At 40.4% G+C, this 18,869-nt stretch overlaps 2 protein-coding genes across 5 annotated transcripts; one reads left to right on the top strand and one right to left on the bottom strand.

Annotated features, from left to right (window-relative positions):
- Window positions 1–8,346: 8,346 nt before the first annotated feature.
- On the top strand, window positions 8,347–14,554 carry LOC103695577 (mannan endo-1,4-beta-mannosidase 2-like). 4 transcript variants are annotated; one of them, XR_005511404.1, is made up of 6 exons: window positions 8,347–9,409; window positions 9,904–10,101; window positions 10,381–10,503; window positions 12,694–12,908; window positions 13,027–13,487; window positions 14,067–14,554. XR_005511404.1 is itself a non-coding variant. In XM_039125399.1 (6 exons), the coding sequence occupies exons 2-6, from the start codon at window positions 9,044–9,046 to the stop codon at window positions 13,427–13,429; spliced, it is 1,305 nt and encodes a 434-aa protein (XP_038981327.1). In that variant the 5' UTR covers window positions 8,347–8,563; window positions 8,957–9,043; the 3' UTR covers window positions 13,430–13,664. The 4 variants fall into 4 exon arrangements, 3 of the variants coding, with proteins under 3 accessions (XP_038981327.1, XP_038981326.1, XP_038981328.1); XM_039125399.1 differs by lacking the exon at window positions 14,067–14,554 and having other exon boundaries at window positions 8,347–8,563; window positions 8,957–9,409; window positions 13,027–13,664; XM_039125398.1 differs by lacking the exon at window positions 14,067–14,554 and having other exon boundaries at window positions 8,347–8,802; window positions 8,957–9,409; window positions 13,027–13,664.
- Window positions 14,395–16,878, bottom strand: LOC103695576. Its single transcript, XM_039125401.1, has 3 exons — window positions 16,553–16,878; window positions 15,827–15,874; window positions 14,395–14,763 (listed from the first exon to the last, which is right to left on the bottom strand). Exons 1-3 carry the CDS (start codon window positions 16,819–16,821, stop codon window positions 14,661–14,663), a joined length of 420 nt encoding a protein of 139 aa, XP_038981329.1. The 5' UTR covers window positions 16,822–16,878; the 3' UTR covers window positions 14,395–14,660.
- Between the last annotated feature and the right edge of the window lie 1,991 nt (window positions 16,879–18,869).

The raw sequence follows: 18,869 nt of genomic DNA, 5'->3' as shown, positions 1-18,869 counted from the left end.
CGACTTTCTTGCACAGGGTACCACTGAGTCGCATATGGCTGTTGCGGCCCTGAGATCATTCTTCTTCTGCAAATGTTTCCCTCTACTTAAGAGGCATGGTTAATTTTATTTGATGGGAGGTCAAGCAACCAAGAATTCACGTTCATAGTTACTGGGAAACCTGTCTCTTATTCGGGTAGGATTTTCCTGGGAAACCGAACTAGAAAACCTGTTCAATTCTTCTGAGAAACTTGTTGGGAAATCGGAATTTGACAAGAAAGATTGGACTCCAAATAACTGATCCATGAAAAGAAGGGCACGGCAACGAGTTGGAGGGGAGAGCTGGAAGACTGCGAAGAGAAAAAAAAAAAAAATCAATGGTCTTGATAATTAGTTTAGCTGCTTACCAATCGACCCTAAATTGGGAAATCAATAAAATCTATTTAAAATTAGCTTATGAATGGTTCTCTATTGGTTTTGATTATTGCATTTGGTAAATTATCTTTGAAATATACTTTGTATAATATTTTTGCTCTCTTTACAATCACGCTTATCTTTTCACATATTAGGATATTTCCTCTTTAACCGTCACTTCCCCTTTTCTCATTTATACTATTTCTTGTATCAGTCTCCCTTAATAGCAACCATGATCACGAATCCTACGGTGTATATTTGTCGGTTGCCAATGCTAGAACCCATCAAATGTCAAGTGATCCAAGATTATTATGAATATCTGATCTCTATGATTGTTTTTATCCTTCCTGAAGGCATTTTCTACTGATACATTCGTACGCGATCATGCCAATCTTTTCTGGTTCTGGCCCCTAGGGTTCAACCTGCTCGCTACTCTACAATGATTCATTCATAGAAGGGCTTGTAAAATTTTTGAAGTTCTCAATGAAATGATACGATTCATGCTCGCATTGTGCACTCTTTTCATGCTGCTGCATCCGATCCCGTCCTAATTAATGCACCTCTAGTTATGTTCCTGATGTGATTGCAAGGGCCATTTGATTTGCTTTCATAAACCTGGGCAGATTTGTGAGGACCAGTTTATGAAAAAAATCTCTATCATATACTGCACGAAAGATCTGGACCTTGTGCATTTGGAGTCCAGCATGTATGTTAAGACTTTGAAGCATTTCATGTGGAGTGCTAATAATAATGTAACAACAAGGAAACAGACGATCCTCAATAGGGCAAGCTTAGCATCCTTGTTAGGGCTGAACAGCAACGTGCTTGGGCACTGCACGCTGATTGGCTAATTCTGTCTCCTAAGGATTGTGTGACTTGGTTTGTTGTTTCAGCATTTCTTCTTTAACAGGTGCACCTAGATGTTGATCACTCGATCATATTATGCATGCACCTCATAATTCAGTTGTATGGAAGTTGGAACCTCACAATTTAAAAACAATTTAAAATAATATCATGCTGAAAGTGCCATGGATGTATATGTGATGGATGATTAGAAGAGTGGTTTTTGTATATTTGATTATAATAGAAAAATAGCAAATTTAAGAGTGACTTATATTTGGTTGAGTATTTACTTTTTTTTAAAAAGTTATGCGAAATACTTGTCATGTCTTTAATAAAGAAAACTACTTTACCCATTCCATCTAAAAGCTTAAGGGCACTTTCGAAAAAAAATAATCCTAATTTCTAGCTAGTGAGAAATGGACTTTCCTATACCCCACATAGATTTTTTTTTTTTCTTGAAATGTAGAATCTTATTCCTATAAAACTACTTTTTTATTTCGCGTCTTTAAAAATTTTAACTAAACATAAGACAATTCTTTATTTTTCCATTGATTATACTTGTCTCCTCCTTTTTCATGTCTCAGGTGCTTGTATAGAGACTAGCTTCTAATCATATCGGTAAGTACCTTTTTTTTTTTTTTCTCATTAGGGAGGAAGTGCCTTTTAGCTTCATAACCCCCGTTCTACCAAATCCAAAAGGAAAAATCACAGGACTCTCCTACAAACTTATGCTCAGGCTTATCTCGTATTCGTATATTTCACTAAATGCTGATTGGAACTCAAAAGTCCTCCACATGAAAATAGTGAGGGCTACCGAGATTTGGTTTGGCTCCGAATAGCAAAGTGGGAAAAGAGGCACCAGCGACGGTGCTTGGTTCCTCCTCCAACGACAATAAAGAGAGGCGATGCCTCTTACACGTATCTTCCTGGCGAAGCGGGGTGACGGGAGGACGCTGACCTACCTGGGAGTTCCCATCATTGGCCGGCGGCCGCGAGTGGCAGAGTGCTCGGGCCTGGTGTAGCGGGTACAGAGCAGGCTTGAGGGATGGAGAGCATCTTCCCTATCCATGATGGGGAGATTGACTTTGATTAGATCAGTGTTGGGATCCATACCGTTGTATCTCATGGCCAACACTGTCATGCCAAAGACGACCCTGTTGAGGATTGAGCGTCTTCTTCGGAGCTTCTTGTGGGGCTCACACGGTGGGGGCCATGGAGTGCATTTGGTGGCTTGGGAGCAGGTTTGCCGTCCTATTAGTGAGGGTGGTCTCGGGGTGCAGTCTCTGATGGAGAGGCGCGAGGCTCTCATCGCTCGGCATGCAGTACGGTTTCTACTTGAGCCACAGAGCCTTTGGAGTCAGGTGATGGTCGCCCGATATGGTCGAGGGGGCCTAGAGGGGGCATGGAGGGGCCGCCGTGTCTCTTTCATGTGGCGTGAGATTGGGAGGCACTTACCGACTGCATTAGCGAGCACCAGGTGGCTGATCGGCGACGGGCGGAGCATTGATGTGACCAGTGAGCCATGGGTGGACACCTTGCCATTGAGGAGTTGGCCGACCATGGTTGATGTAGAGGCAGTAGAGGGACTACGGGTCAGTGACCTTTTGGCAGGAGGTGGAGCAGAGTGGGATGATGCTAGACTTCGACAGCTATTTGGGGTACACCTCGTAGCGAGGATCCGGTCCCTTCCGTTACCAGGATGTGGGGGGCGGGATGTCAGGGTATGGGGCACATCGAGCCAGGCCAGTGTCAGGCTAGGAGACCTCTCCCGTGTCATCCAGTCAGAGCAGGAGAAGGGGCCGGATTGTACATGGATCTGGAGGCACGGTCTCCACCCGCGGGTAGCCCTCTTCTTATGGAAGGTGTTCTGGGATCGCCTTCCGACGAGAGCAGCGCTGAGCAGGCGTGGTTGGGGGATCCCTGCAGAGTGTGGGACGTGTGGGGCCGTGGAGTCGGTAGACCATGTGCTCTTTCAGTGTATATGGGCGAGATTGACATGGCAGTGGGCCGGGATCCCGCAGGAGGCCCGGAGTGACAGGCCACAGTTCCTTCATATGATACGGCAGGGGCTACCTAGTTCGGGGATGTGTCAGGAGGCCATTAGAGCGACTTGCACAGCGCACCAGATTTGGCTGGCAAGAAACGCTCGTACTCTCGGTGAGCGCAGGGTGTCACCGAGGTTTGCTGCGGAGCTTGCTCGTGTTCAGGCTTCTGAGATTGTACCCACCACCTCTTCAAATAGACCTTTGATAGCTCGGGACACCTGGGGCCCCCCCTCTGCTTCGGCAGCCCACCAGATGGTGTTTTTCACCTGGGAGCCCCCACCCCCGAGTTTCCTCAAGGTTAATTTTGACGGGTCGGTGTTGGACAGCGGCATGCGGGGTGGTGCAGGCTTTATTATACGAGGCCCGCACTCCAGGGTAGTTGCAGCAGGTGGCTGCCAGCTGTTCGACACGTCGGTTCCGGAGGCAGAGCTTCGAGCAGCTTGGGCGGGCGTGCGCCATGCGAGGATGATCCTGTGGGCCAGGTCGATCATTTTGGAGGGCGACTCCGCCACGGTCATCGGATGGATTCGGAGGGGGGCGACGGGTGATGGTACAGACCACCCCTTGATCCGCGACATAGGGAGTATGATGAGAGGTGAGAGAGCCTTTCAGGCTCAGCATGTATTTAGAGAAGCTAATGGGGCAGCCGACTGGGTGGCGGCCCATGCGGCCCATCACTCAGGGTACACCCTTTGGTCGGGGGAGGAGGAGCTGCCACATGCGCTCCGCGAGTTGTTATATTTTGATTTTCTTGGATGTATTCGTACACGTATTGTATGAAATATCCGCTTTCAGCACAAAAAAAAAAAAAAAAGCGGGGTGACGGTAACAGGGTTGTATGGCTTTTTAAAATCTAGCTCGCACCGGAATTTCCGCATCTCTTGCAGAGAACTCCTGGATCCGCTCCTCTTGTGGTTTTTAGCACTTCTCTTTTAACCGAGTTCTTAGTGTTATCAAATGTGCATGCTATGCCAAATAAACTATAAAATGAAAAAAAAAAAATCTAATATGCAGCTAATAATAACTTTGGACTGGACGTTTCGAGATCATAAACTTATGTCAATAAATATCTTACTTTATATAAGTTTTACACCTTTAAAGTACAGTGTCCTCCCCGTCTTCAATTGCAGCTTGCAATTGAAGTTGATTTCCCTTGCAATAATGTCTTTGTTGGTTTTCTATCACCACAGTTAATTATTGTTTTCTCGAGTGGTATATCAATAGTTGAAGAAGCTTGAAGGATTATTATATATTTTGCTGTGCAAAATATATTATAACCGCATAGAAAAATAAATATAACCATGTGCATAAGTTTGTACAATCTCAGGACTCGTATAAAAATGGACGTCAGAATGAACGGACAAACATAAAATTTTCGGTGGCAAACCACTTTCTGATTAATTCTCATGAGAAAATCATGGTATTAATCCATATTTTATAGTGGATCTCCAATCCCTTTCCTAATGTAATTCGATTATAAATGAACGATGTCACGTTGCTGGAATGCGTTGCAAGTCAACGTAGACTTTTATTTTATTTTTATTGGTACCAGATCTGTGACTGGGCTTACGAAACGCGGACGGAATTAAAAAGTCGACGTGGGCTTTTATTTTTATTGGTGCCAGATCTGTGACTGGGCTTACGACAGGTGGATGGCCTTACAAAAAGTCAAAAGAATGTGGTTTAAAAATTTCCGTTGCCGGGACTCGAACCCGGAAGGCACGATTACTTGTTTTCTCTCTTTTCTATAGAGACGAAAAAAATTCTAGTGACATATAAACGAAAGAGATTCGAAAAGCAATTGGAGTTTGGGTAGCTTTGGAAATCCAGTAGTTTGCCCATCGACAGGATCCTTTGGTACAAGCCCTTTGGGGAAGCAAGTAGCAACTTGAATGAAGAAAATCACATTTAACAACATAGTAGCAAATATGGCCACCCTTATGTGTCAATACGGAGGAAGAGGAATCTTCGAATATGACCACCCTTATAGAGTATAATCAAGGATCTCTTCCATTCGCCTATCTCTATTTGCCCCTCGCGATGGGAAGCTCCCCAAAGAAAGTTAGCTTATGGCTCGCATCTTGGAGGGTAAATCTCTCTTTTAGGGGTCTGGACTAACTTTGATGAATGTGGTGCCTTCAGCTCTTCCCCCATACTTGATGTATATTTTCAAAATTCTGAAGTAGGTGGAACACAGGATTGATAAGATTTGGAAGAAGAAAAGATACTGTAAAAGGTTTCCACTACCTAGTAACCTGGGACAATATCTGCAGAGACAGAAGAGGAAGGGGTCTTGGCATTAAGAACACAAAAAATATGAACTCGATACGAAATGTTAATGTAATTTTAAGGTTCACATAACAAACTCATAATATTTTTCTTTGTTAATGTGATCATGTATTAGTCGGTATTATTTTTTTTTGTTAACATGATTTAGAGATCACACGAATAATATTTTCTTTTATTAGCATAATTTTATTTAGGCTATATTATTATTTTTTGTATGACATCTGTACACGACTATATAAAACCTCCGAAATGTATCGAATGGGATAGAATAGAAAAATAAAATTATTATTATTTTTTATTTTTCTCTTCTTTTGCAAATTTAACACGAAATAGGTTCAAAAATTTCTTCTCGTACATGTGCTACTTGGAGAATCAAATCAAAAGCTCTTGCAACCTAGAAGAATATTTGTAACGAGGGTTAAAAGAAAAAGTATTTTCAAGTTTTTTTCAATTTGGAAGGATATTAGCAAATACCTTCATGCCTTCTGAAACTGTACGGCCTTTATATTAGAAAATAAAAGAGACATTATATTTCGGCAGGACACATACTATACCTCTAGCCAAGTTATTCGGTGACCTCTGCTCCATGGCAGTCAAATCAATTGTCTGTGTTGCATCCTAATGGAGTTGGAGGACTCTGGGTGGGAAATTATATTACTTGGCCTGCTTTCCCAACCTCAAATGGCGCAATTTCAGAATCGGATTAATCTTCTCCCCCATACAAGACAATCAGGGATCACTGATACTCCCATCTAGAAGCTTAACAGTAATGGGTCCTTTACTGTGGATTCCTACCATAAATTCATGAACAACGGAGGGCTCCTTTGCTAGTATTATAAAGTTATTTGGAAAGCGGCTGTCCTGGAGAAGATTTAACTTTTTATGTGTCTTGCTTTGAAAAATCAAAAAAAATCTGGGCGATGAATGCGGGTTATCCTCTCTCTGACTGTAATGTGGAGACAGTATCATATCTACTTCTAAGATTTCCTTCTGTCAGAAGCATTTGGACCCCTACCAAGTCTTCTCTCAATATTAGAGGATGACCATTAAACATGCATGCTTTTTGGGCAATTTGGAGGAGGAAAAAGTTCCAACCTAGTGCAAGAAAAGCTTGAGATCAATTGCCGATTGTAATGTTTTCGCAGGATCTTCAATGTTTCATCCTTTCTATTCTGCAGAAAATCTCCCAGATATATAATTGTGGGAGTACTTGGGATCAGAGAAGGTGACCAAGGGACAACTCAAAACTTTGGACTGGCCATCGTAAGATGCCTTTTGTTTTTTGAAGGTGTAGAGACTGGGTTCGGTTGGCAAATCTTCCATTGTTTCTTGTCCTTGCTGTACTTCTTGTCATACTCGTTAATTCATCTTTAATTCAATAAATTGGGGAAGTAACTTACTTCCTCCTTATCCCCTTAAAAGAAATAAAAAAATAAGAAAACAAAACAAGTACGCAGTAGCAAAAAGCTAGATGGTTATGGGGTGCTATCGGACACGACATCGAAGTATCTTAGGATCTAAAACTCATCATCAACTGTGGCCATGGCTTATGCAACCAACCGACCGGGACGCTGGTGGCAAGTGCGACACAGACCTTTCGTGGAGTACAAGTGAAACCAGCTAGGTTTGATACGGGCGAGAGTGACAGAGATCTAGTCTCCTGCTGGACTTCTGGTAAACCTAGACAAAGTCCAAACAAAGGTTATGTCTGGGGAATTCAGAGAGGGAGAACAAAAAAAGGGCAAAAAAGGTTGGGTTTGGGACTCAGGGTTGGCAATTCCATCGCATGGTCCTGTCCTCTTTATTTAGCAACGCATATACCGGGCTGCCAATATATATGCCATGTTCCAAGGATAGTCTACTATAACTTTAAATATAATGGAAATAGAGTAGGTACCCACCTTCCTCTTATCTGTAAAACGACCAACTTTGAGCAATCATTGTTTATCAGTTGAACAATATTTTCTTAACTTAAAAAAAGGACTTCATGAATTGATTAAACGATAATGAGGTGGTCATAGGCTTTCTTTGATCGAGAATGAATACGCTCAATGCAGCACGCTCAAAAAAAAAATAAAAATAAAAGTGAATGATAAACTTGCAGGACTGAAATAGTATATATCAGAAAAAATCCGGAGGTTTGTAAGTGATTGTTTTTCAATCTTCAATTTGAATACTTACAGCAAGTCAGCGAGGTAAGTGACAATATGTGGCAGAACTACTTCTTTCTTGCCCACCCATATGGATGCATGGTTGGTTCCATCCAAAGAAACCTTAGAATAAATAGCGTCTTCTACTGAATTATTTTGGCTTCTAAAAAACACTACTTTGGCTTTTCCAGGATGAGACTTTTTCAAAACCACTATTAATTTCCAGAATTGAACTGAGACAAGATCCCCAGCTGCTGAGACTATTCACTCTAATCTTCAGATTAATTCTCTTCATGTGTGTTAATTCTTAAGACACACTAATGAGGCATTCACATAATGGCCACGGTAGCAGCTTTAGAACGATACGGAAGCACGTAAATTATACTAGTACAGCCTATAGATGTCCTCAAACTCTATCTAAATTAAAAAAAATGAATGGCTCTCTTGGTTCATTTGAAGGAGGAAACATCTGAATCTCCTATACAATGCACATCTCCATAAAAAAACATCAAAGCAGAAGTAAGTCCCCACCATTTTGTCCTCATTCCTCACATGGCCAAGGGTATTTTATATGAATCGGTAAACATACATCCATACAAACAAGTGAATCCAAAAGGCTTGCTCTCTCTCTAGTCTCTTCGGAAAGTCTGAAGACATGTCATATGGATGATGACATCAACAGATGAAAATGTTCCTCTGACATGATGGGCTGGCTAGGCTCATACCAACGCTGCACCGAGCTCCCTTCCCTTCAAAATGAGCAGCAGCAGCAGAAGCAGGAGCTCTCATGGACCTTGTTCTAATTCACCCTCCAGACAAGTCAATAGTATAAAGGCATCCAAGGTCACCAGAACGATCGTACACTCTTCTTCTACCCTCATCTCCCTTCCTGCACTTCTTTAGGTTGCACTCAAATTGGCTCTGGATTCAGCAACTGGCATCAGTTGGCACTACTTGAAGGTGATCCAGTTGTTCTTGGTCAGAAGGCTCACGTGGTTGCTCTCGTGACCAGCAGGCCATTCTTTTTCTGGGGTCTTGTGCAGTGACCGAGAATGCAGAGCCTTTGAGTGCACCAAAGTCCTGTGAGCAGCTTTTCTTTTCTTTTCTTTTTCTTTAGTAAACTAGATCTGGGTATACGGCCTCTAAAGAACCCGGGACACACAGCATCTTTGTCATCTAGTTGCCTAAGACTTTAAGCTGGTGACTCCTCTTCCCTTCTGGATTCTCTGATATCAGGAACATTGGAGTGGAGATTGCGGGGGTTTCAGAGGGAAGTCACTGCCTTGAAATCAAGAGCTGTTGTTCGAACCAGGTCTCAAGACAATGTTGGTAAGCAATGGGGTCTTCTATCCTATTCTGGGGCTTGCATCTTGTGTGGCTTTCATATACTTGTCCTTTGGGGACTTGGAGTTCCAGTTCCATTTCCATTTCATGGAGCCCAAGATGAGCTTTGTGGAGAGGAAGGGGGCTCAGTTCACTGTGGATGGGAGGGCATTCTATGTGAATGGTTGGAACTCCTATTGGCTGATGGATCAGGCTGTGGAGGAGTACAGCAGGCCTAGGGTGAGGGCAATGTTCCAGAATGGGGCAAAGATGGGGCTTACGGTTTGCAGGACTTGGGCCTTCAATGATGGCGCATACAATGCCTTGCAAGTTTCGCCAGGCCGATTCGATGAACGTGTCTTCAAGGTAATCAGATTCTTTTTTCTTAAAAAAAAAACCCTCATTTACTATGTGAGCTTCACAAGCTTTTGTATGGATGTAAGTAATTTCTTGATAAATTATATCAGATATTTGGAGTAGTCTGCTTTCTACCTCTGAAGATCCAAGAGTAATATCAGATATATCATAAACATTTCTAGGTGTTTATACTTGATTACTTGTATTATTGTCTTGATTTCGAGTTGTTTCTTTTGATCAAAATTATATGTTTAATGGGTTCTCCGTATTTTCTGGGGCAATTGTTATTAAATTGAGCTTTAAGAGTTTTAAATAACCGAACGATTATTTGATTTGCTCTCTTGGAGATGAAAGGAAAAATCTATTCTCTTATACCTACTTCTGTCATGTATTCTACTTCTTTATTGATAATTGCATGATAAACCATCTGTTCTGTTTCTTACTGTAAGTTTTTTTTTTATAATACCGATTAGCATCCAATATTAATAAGTGTGGAGATGCAGGCATTAGATCGAGTCATTGTGGAGGCACGAAGACATGGCATCAGGCTACTACTAAGTTTGGCAAACAATTTAGAAGCTTATGGTGGCAAGACACAGTACGTTAAATGGGCATGGGAGGAGGGCATTGGATTGAGCTCCTCCAATGATTCCTTCTTCTACGATCCATCCATTCGTAGTTATTTCAAGACTTACCTGAAGGTAATGTATGTTCCTTGTCAGGTATCTTAATATCGGCAGTTCCTCTCGATGGCTTTTCTCCCCTGCTGATAGATAACTATTATTTGAATTTTGGTAACTCCACATAACGTAAAGAGCTATTTAGAAGGACATGAATTGGTCTCTGATTATATCTGCATGTAGTGGAATCACAGCTAAACTTCATGTGGTTATGTTTTGGTCGTACAATTTCTGAATTTATTGATATGTGACATTTATCTGCTCTAATATGTTTTTTTTCCTTTTCTGTTTTATTTATAGACTATATTAACAAGGAAGAATCACTTGAATGGAATTCAATATAAGGATGATCCTACCATCTTTGCATGGGAGTTGATGAACGAACCGCGATGTATGTCTGATGCAACTGGGGACACTCTCCAAGTAAGTCTACTTTAGCCATCTATTGTTCATGCGGATGCATTAACAGTACTATGAGAATAAGTTGTGATATTGTGTGGAGTCAAAAATTACAGAGTGAAATAAAAAAAATGGAAATAATAAAGATTTTTGGATTGGAAATCAGGCACTGAAAGAGTACTTTGATTGATGATGAACCCCTAGTTTCTGCTATACTTAATCAAAATTCGTTCTCTGATGATAAATGGGTTATCAAATGTTGAGCGCAACCATAATTCTTCATTCCTTATGTTTCATATCTGAAACGATGCTCAATTTTGTATTCTTTATAAAATTTTACAGTTCTCATATTCTACCGATAAATGCAGGTGACAAGAATCAACTACTTGCTTGTATTATTCATCTCAAGAACAAATTTGGCCTTTAATGAATTCACATTGATATTGTTTTCTATACTGCTGGAACAAACCAAATTTCTGCTAACAATATCACTGTATAAGTGACACAGAATTGTTTCTGATTTATTAATTCTTCATGTAACAAAGGATGGTTTGCAGCTGCTGTATCTTTAACAAAGATATCTTGATTAAAGGAACAAATTGGGCCTAGCATGCGTCTTTTTCTTTTTTTTTTTTAAAAAAAAGGGCAGACCTTTGAGTAGACAAACATGAATTAAAGAATTAAAAGTTAACCTTGAGAATGCGAGTACGAGTCAACTCAGAAAAGATTTCTAAGTGCCCTTTACCTTATCTGATGTTATAATGACTATGCCCTTATGAACTAGCATCTTCCATTGTTAACAATAATTCTACAATTTTTTCAAACAAAGGGTTCGATATTTGATAATGAATTAAGTGCTCTCAAGTAGTTTTGATTATACCAGTGAAATCAAAAAGTGCCATTTCAGTTTGGTCTTGAACTTTTATTTTCCACCATTAAGGATTAAGTGCCGTAATGTAAGCACATGGCATGGTTAAAAAAAATTCTCAGGTAGTAGCTCATCAACCTTCCTACTGAATGATTTCATGCTTATACTTAGCCTTGCAATCTTTATTTAAACTAGCCTTTTGAAAGTAAGGAAGCATGATTGGATTCTCTCTGCAATAATGTCAGAGCCCTGTGGTCATTCCTTTTCATGTGGTTGATCAAGGGAGATGCTTAAGTTCTACTAAATAAGGTAGGCTGTGGGAAGTTCATTGATTCCTCTGACTGGTATGGGTTTTCTTTGCTGCACACACATATTGTAAAGGCAACCACAAGGAAACAGATAAGCAGATGTTAGGCGACTAGAAACTACACAAAAACTGGATTTTACTTGTTAAAAGATAGAGAAGTATAAAATTTGAAACATTTTTATTTTTTTGAGAGAATGGGAGGGAGACCCATCCATGTTTTAATTTTCAATTCCAGATTTTTGGGAATGCACTGCCCAAGAATCAACCCTAGAACATGTGGTTGCTAAGTAGAGGGGGGTAACAGCTAGGGTAAACCTTGCTTCATGAAACTCCTTTTGTCATGGTATGTCCTATATTTAAAGGATACATTGGCATGGATGCTCTCCTCGGGACGTTGACCACGGGGCAGAGGCCCAAGGCAGGGGCTGGAGGCCCACATGGTGGGTTGATCTGTACATGTATATATTTATCAGTTCTAGAGTTGAGATATAAAATTTTTGTTGCTGGGGATTTCTGAGTGTTTGCAATATTGAAAAATTTCTCTTGGTGTTTCTCCTTGTCTTTGTACTCTTCCATCATTACAAAGCTTTCTCTAATAGCCTCAGCCGTGGACATTTATATGTACATATTTGTCTCTTGTGTGTTCTTTGTTTGCTTTGCCATCCCTAGTGCTAGATTCCTGGCATAAATCCTTTCTTTCAAGGTTGAAGGACATGAATGCGAAGTACTAAGAATACATGATTAAGAATAAAGTTCAAAGCAGTACTGCAGATAGATGGAGTCTATGTAGAGAAATTTTTGGATGATCGCAAGGTTTATAGGTCAGTTCAAGTCTCATAACCAACTAGGACCAAGTGCAGAAAATCCAATTATCATGCTTGTTATGCCTCATCATAATGGTTGTGCGAAACAATGCCCTCAAGAGAGAGTGATCAACATGTTCTGCTTGAAAAATTTGCTAAGCATATTCTGAAAATCAAATGCTTAATAAGTATGGATTTCAGAATTTCATTGATCCTGCTCTTTTGAAAGTATGCAGGATTGGATTGAAGAAATGGCAGCATACGTGAAAGCAATTGACAGGAAGCATCTTTTAACAGTTGGACTCGAAGGATTTTACGGTCCAACATGTCCGCCCGAGAAGTTGAGTGTGAATCCTGGACCATGGTTCAGGACACTCGGATCAGATTTCATCCGCAACTCCAAAATCTTGGATATCGACTTTGCTTCAGTTCATATTTATCCTGACCACTGGTAAGGCATCTTTTCATATATTGGCAACTAAGGAGTCATCATATCAAGCTTCCGAAACAGATCTCACAGTTAAAGGTGACAGGTTTGAAGCAAAAGTAAAAGATTTGTGCTCTTGCAGGTTGGTGCAAGCTGGTCTTGATGAGAAAATGAAGTACATCTCCAAATGGGTGGTCTCTCACATTGAAGATGGAGACAGTGTACTGAAGAAACCCGTTCTGTTCACAGAATTTGGACTCTCAAACAGGAACGAAAACTTCAATCACTCCCACAGAGATGTCTTCTACAAGAATATTTTTGACATCATCCATGAGTCTGCAACTAAAAATGGAGCTGGGGCAGGTGCCTTCGTTTGGCAATTTATGGTTGAAGGCATGCAAGAAAACAACGACGATTTCGGAATTGTCCCATGGGAGAGACCTTCCACGTATCAGCTGATTAAGGAGCAGTCATGTCGGCTGGCGTCGCTACATTACGCGAAGGATTTGGCAAAGAAAAGTTTCAGGAAAATCTGCTTAGAGTGAACAAACAATATCTCCCTTTCTCCTGTTTTCTGCTGAAATCCACAGGGGGGAAGCTGAGGTACGTTTTGGAGGCATATAGGTCTTCGGCACAAGCATATGGTCTTTATGTAAAAAGAGTTTTCCTTTGGTCTTAATACTAGTTATCACAAAAAAGAGATGCAAAATATGAATGAACTTTTAGTGGGAAATGAAAAGAAAAAAAAAAAAAAGATCCACCGCCGTTACTCGTTTCAAAGTTGTGTTGGAGTATTTCAAATTTCCAAGCCTAGTTTTTTTTTTCTCTTGTGCACTTTCTTTGGTTCCATATTGGAAAGAGATGAAACTTAAATAGTCTTTATATAGTCGTCCATTTTTTTAACTTGGTGAAGCAAAGAAAGTAAGTAGCCCACACGCGCACAAGCCCACAATGGAGGCCTAAGGTAATATTGTTTTTGCCGTTTGTTTTTTTGAATTTAAATTTTATAACGGTTTTGATTTTGTCTCTTGGTAAACATCGTGTCTTTTTAAAAAAAACGCTTCTTTCTTCTCTTTTTAAACCCTATCAGATCAGAGGATTAACATAATAAAAACTCACCGCATCTATATCTTCCTCTCCTTTTCATACTCCTCTCTTCTCTGTTTTTCTGAGTGATTTTAGATTGTCGCTAGTCACTGCATCTGCGAGTGTACGCTTGGAGTGATCCAGTTATTGTATCCTGGAGGATATGCCGTAATTACTTGCTACATCGAGATTCATTCTCCGAGGGGCGAGATCTATTTTTAAGGACAATGACAACAAGCCTCAACCTCGATAAGTTTTCTTACCATCTATTCTTTTCCTAACAAGTTGCACTTGGCTATCATTGTCAGTATTGAGTATAATGTAAGAATACTAGATATTCTATCACTGAAGTCTTCTTATGAGCTGCATGTATGGAACTTTGAGTGGTGATATGACAGCAAATTAAACTAGACAAAAGAATTCATACAGAAATAAGGCCAAATCCAAATTTTACTAAAAGCAACCCATTAATTATAACAGCTAATAGAAATTAGTAGGAAACTAGATAAGGAAGCCAGATACAGTGTCTTCCTCCCAGCCTTACAACAATAACACACCATTACAGAAGCACATCCTTACAACAATAGCACACCATGACACAGAAACACATCCAAATTATTTAGTCCAACATACCCACCCATATTACATGCATCTTTCTTTCTCTTTTGCTATAATACTCATAGATGTTGCTCATGTGCTACATTTGCAATCCACACAAGCACAGGTATCACCGCACTTGCACTTGCCCTCGTTCTCAGCGGCAGCTGGGGCATCGACGACATTGTTGAAGTAGCTGAAAGAAAAAGACGTAGGAAGAAACGTTATTTCAGGATCCGTGTACACGGAAGGATTAAAACCAAGTCTTCCTTTAGTTAAGAGTTTTTTAAGTTCCATGAGTACTTGATGGGGTGAAACTGGTCCAAACTCGATCCCCAAGAGTAGTCTCATCCTACGCTGCATGAGAAAGCTAACATACGACCTTCACGGTCCAGGTGTATCATGTGCATTTAATTTGAGTTAGTTTATGCCTGAGAGGCTCCAAATCTAAGCCTTAACTAGCTAGCATGCTCAATTCATAAAAAGCCTCTTAAGTGAGCATCAAAGGCAGCCCATCAACCTACCCTGGTCTTCATTGGAAGTTATAAAAAACTAAAGCCTTCAAAATTGTCCTTCATGGAAGGACGATCTCATTTTATATGTTCTTTGAATCTAATGTTTCAAATTGATAAAAATCCAGACTATTTTTCAGTTCTAACACCTTTTTAACTATGTAAACCAAAATTCGCTATATCTTTTACTTATTTGAGTTTTAGATAGTTAATCTTGCTATAATTTGCTATAATTTTGTTTGCATCACCAAAAGATTTTTCGAAATATTTCATACATCATAACTCTTCTTAAATTGGTTGCTCTAGGGAAGCTTCAAGTAGCACATACGCACTTGCACATACAATAGGGTTGTGATATCAGCATTAGATTATGATGTCATCTAAGAGAATTAGCAGTAAATTATGATCAGATGGTGGTTAATTCTTGAAAATAATAGTTAAATGAAAGAACAATCACAAATTTTTTGGCTTTAGATTTTAAGGATATAACAGATCGTGGGATGAAAGTCAAAATAAATCATGTGTTAATGCACAAGATAAACAATTTGGTCTCCACAAGCTTTCTTGGTCTAACGGGGAGAGTATGTTATAGCATCACCGAGAAGAATTACTTAAGACTGTCAAATATTAGAGAACCATTACCACAAGGTTTGAACCCAAGACCTCGTGCCATATGGACTGATTCAATTACTAGGCTACGATTTAATTTGTCTGCCATGTTTTCCTGAAACAAAGAAATATTTGTACCTCTTCCCGGTCTCGATGATCTCGATGCCATAGCCGTTTCCCTTCTTCCTGCAAATTCCAAGCCAGTTTCTTTGTTAGTATGCTAAAACTGAATAAGAGAAATCTATTCGTTGCATCTGATAGTCGGTTTCTCTCTGTTCTTCCACCAAATCTTGGTATATCAAATATGGGAGAACATATGCGGATAGGCCTCGATATTGCAGCTAAACTGCATCGTTAGGCCTCGATATTGGAGGTTAGGGGATTGGAACTTGGAAAAAATTCTGGAATCGATATAACTCTGTTGTGTTTTCTGATAAACATGAAGCAACAATATTAGAAATAATGAATTATATTGATAAAACAGCTCTTTCAGTTCTCCATATGCCACAATTTCTTGACTACCTTCCAACTTTATGATTTTGCTGGAATTCTGTACCATTCAAAGCCCTTTTTTTTTCTTTTTGCACGAAGTTAGAAGTCCCATCTTTCTCTTTCTTTTTTTTTTTCTTTAAAAAAATTCTTTTTATTAGATGAGGATGGGAATCTAATCCAAGTTCTTGTATCAACGAGAAAGACTTGCCAACCATATCGGAACAGTGGTTCTAAGACAAGCTCATCACATCAGAATACTAAAACCGAAACAAAGCTATGTCTAATACAAGTTTGGTCATGACTATATTAACTGAGGCTTGGAATCTTGGATACATACAAAAAAGAAGAGCTAAATAGGAGATGGTTACTCACACACACTGGCTCTTGTCAGCACAATCGCAGGTGTCGCAGGTCGACATGATTCGAGTATCGAAGCAGGAACAACTCGGATAGATTTGATCACACGACACGTTGAGGGAAGGCGGAGGGGATTTATAGACATTTACGGGGCCATGAGAGGCTGGCTTCGTAGCTCGCCAAAGCCCCACACGCTTCTCAGTGCCGTGCACACGCCTCCGAGAGGAACAATCCAAAAGGAATCTCAATAATGGAGGTGTGGTTTCCCACAAGCCACCTTTCATGTCACTTCTGGCTCTTTCAGACTAAAGACCCTACCGCTGGCACACGCAAGCTCCTTCGTTCGCATTCTTGGTGCAGTGCTCCTCAAGTGGAGCTCTTTGTCTGTCATGACACTTGATGGAGATTGGATTCAAAATTCTAATGGGTGGAGATAACCCAATTAAGCAGACTGGATAGACTTTTGCTTCGTTTTGTTTTGTTTCTTTCCTTGTTAACCTTTTACTTTTTGTGGAGAGAAGTTGCCTTAGGGTTATCTTTTTCTAGCTTCGCCTACTTTCTTCGTTGGACTTAGTCTCGAGTTGGTTTCATTGGTTTCTTCGGATCCTTTTCTGGTTGACGACGTCATAGCTCAGCTCATACGATATTCAGCCTAACTTATGAATATGTTAATCGCAAAAATCCCACACCCTGCAAAATGTTTGTAAAGATAACCAAAATCTAGAATTTTAAGTAGAACCAACTTCTCCTTGGCGGACTTCTGGTTTATGTGGACTTAGCTAAGAATTTGATTATAGTCTATCTGCATCGTTATTTTTGTGCCAAGAATGGTGGACAATAAGAATGCAAGCTATACTGTTAAATGCTTGCCCCGATGGTATCATTCCTTGTCACTCCTTGAAAGAAGACACGGGTTCAATTCCGGTTGGTGTAAGCCCCTGACAGGTGGGAAGAGTTGGGCAGAAGATGGAGATCAACCCTTCCTAATATCCGAAAACAAGCAATACGCATGCCATATTTTGTATCCATGATCAATAATCCAGCGGCCTCATATGAATCAGTGCCTAATGTGGATTTGAAATTTGGGACGTCATGACTTATGGAGACCTTTGGAAGCCTATGAACATGATTCTTGATCTGCTCTATTGTTACCTATGGTTATAAGCCAAAACGACCTTAAATCACAGCCTCTCCAGAAGGGAGCGCTAAAGAAGTATAAATTTTTTTGCCTACCTACTAGTTGATAAAAGCGCACAGCTGATCGTCAACGCGAGCCCATTTATTGAGTGCAATTTTGCATACATGATGACGGAGGAACTAAATTAGATATTTTCCCCCTTTTCTTGCTTGGTTCAATAAAATAGTATCACTGGCATCCAATCAAACTCTCACTATCATCCAGAGATATTGCTCGTCCTTATCAATGATTCTTATTTTTTTTCTTCAAGCAACCACAACTTTACATTGTCGGCTCTCTTCTAATCACCACCTACAGTTGCTTCCAATGACCTTCCGTTGTCTATATCATATCCCGGTGCATGCCTAATCTAACTTAATAAGAGGTGCATTCCAAGATGGCTTGGACTTGTCTCCAAGTTTCACAAGATCTACAGAGTTTTGGACTAGAAATATCTGAAACTATTGAATCCAAGTCAGCAGTAAGTTTGCTATAGAATAAGATTCACTGTCTCGATACCGAACTCCGTACTAGTGCCATACTAGCATAATTTTGGTACAGTACGGCACGTAGTTTTTTTTTTGACGTACCAAATGCCGGTACGCCATCCGTACTAGTATCGGTACTGAACCGGTACAGTACGCCCGCTACCGTTCGATTCGGACTAATACAACATACCACGCTATAGAGGGTAAAAAGAAGATAATTGGTTAGACTTGAATTTTATGACTACGACGTGTAAGCATTGGCTGAATAGAGCAGATCGAGGAATGACCAGGAACAAAGATCAGAAGTTCATTGACCCCACAATTCCATCATTTTCGGGATATTGGAAATCACCTCCTAGAAATTTTAGTTATTCGAAATCCTGAGACTGCATTGTTGGCAAAGTATCCTTACGGCCCTTTTGGTTCTTCACCACCGCCTTTGAGCCAAATTCACCCATTTACAGTTTTGCAAGAGGAGTAGAGCTAGGGCGGCACCTATTCAATCACCAAAATTGTAACTCATAGGCGTTGGTTGCCATGCTCGCATCACTTGCACCCCAAGCACGCTTTTGTTTGACTGACAGTTGCCTCTCCGCATTTTCCTTGCAAGAATAATTGCGGGCATCAACATCGAAGTGACAAGTGAATTGGCTAATATTTATCTAGT

The sequence above is a fragment of the Phoenix dactylifera genome, chromosome 4, assembly GCF_009389715.1.
Source record: "Phoenix dactylifera cultivar Barhee BC4 chromosome 4, palm_55x_up_171113_PBpolish2nd_filt_p, whole genome shotgun sequence".
NCBI classification, from domain to species: Eukaryota; Viridiplantae; Streptophyta; class Magnoliopsida; order Arecales; family Arecaceae; genus Phoenix; species Phoenix dactylifera.
This window is presented reverse-complemented; position numbering and strand designations above follow the sequence as displayed.

Excerpts from the sequence above, each read along its gene's own strand:
- LOC103695577 (XM_039125399.1), top strand. The coding sequence starts at position 9,044 with ATGTTGGTAAGCAATGGGGTCTTCTATCCTATTCTGGGGCTTGCATCT. Across the intron at positions 9,410-9,903 it reads TCGATGAACGTGTCTTCAAG|GCATTAGATCGAGTCATTGT; the intron begins GTAATCAGATTC and ends GTGGAGATGCAG. Across the intron at positions 10,102-10,380 it reads ATTTCAAGACTTACCTGAAG|ACTATATTAACAAGGAAGAA; the intron begins GTAATGTATGTT and ends TTTTATTTATAG.
- LOC103695576 (XM_039125401.1), bottom strand. The coding sequence starts at position 16,821 with ATGAAAGGTGGCTTGTGGGAAACCACACCTCCATTATTGAGATTCCTT. Across the intron at positions 15,875-16,552 it reads GCTGACAAGAGCCAGTGTGT|GAAGAAGGGAAACGGCTATG; the intron begins GTGAGTAACCAT and ends TGGAATTTGCAG. Across the intron at positions 14,764-15,826 it reads ATCATCGAGACCGGGAAGAG|CTACTTCAACAATGTCGTCG; the intron begins GTACAAATATTT and ends TTTTTCTTTCAG.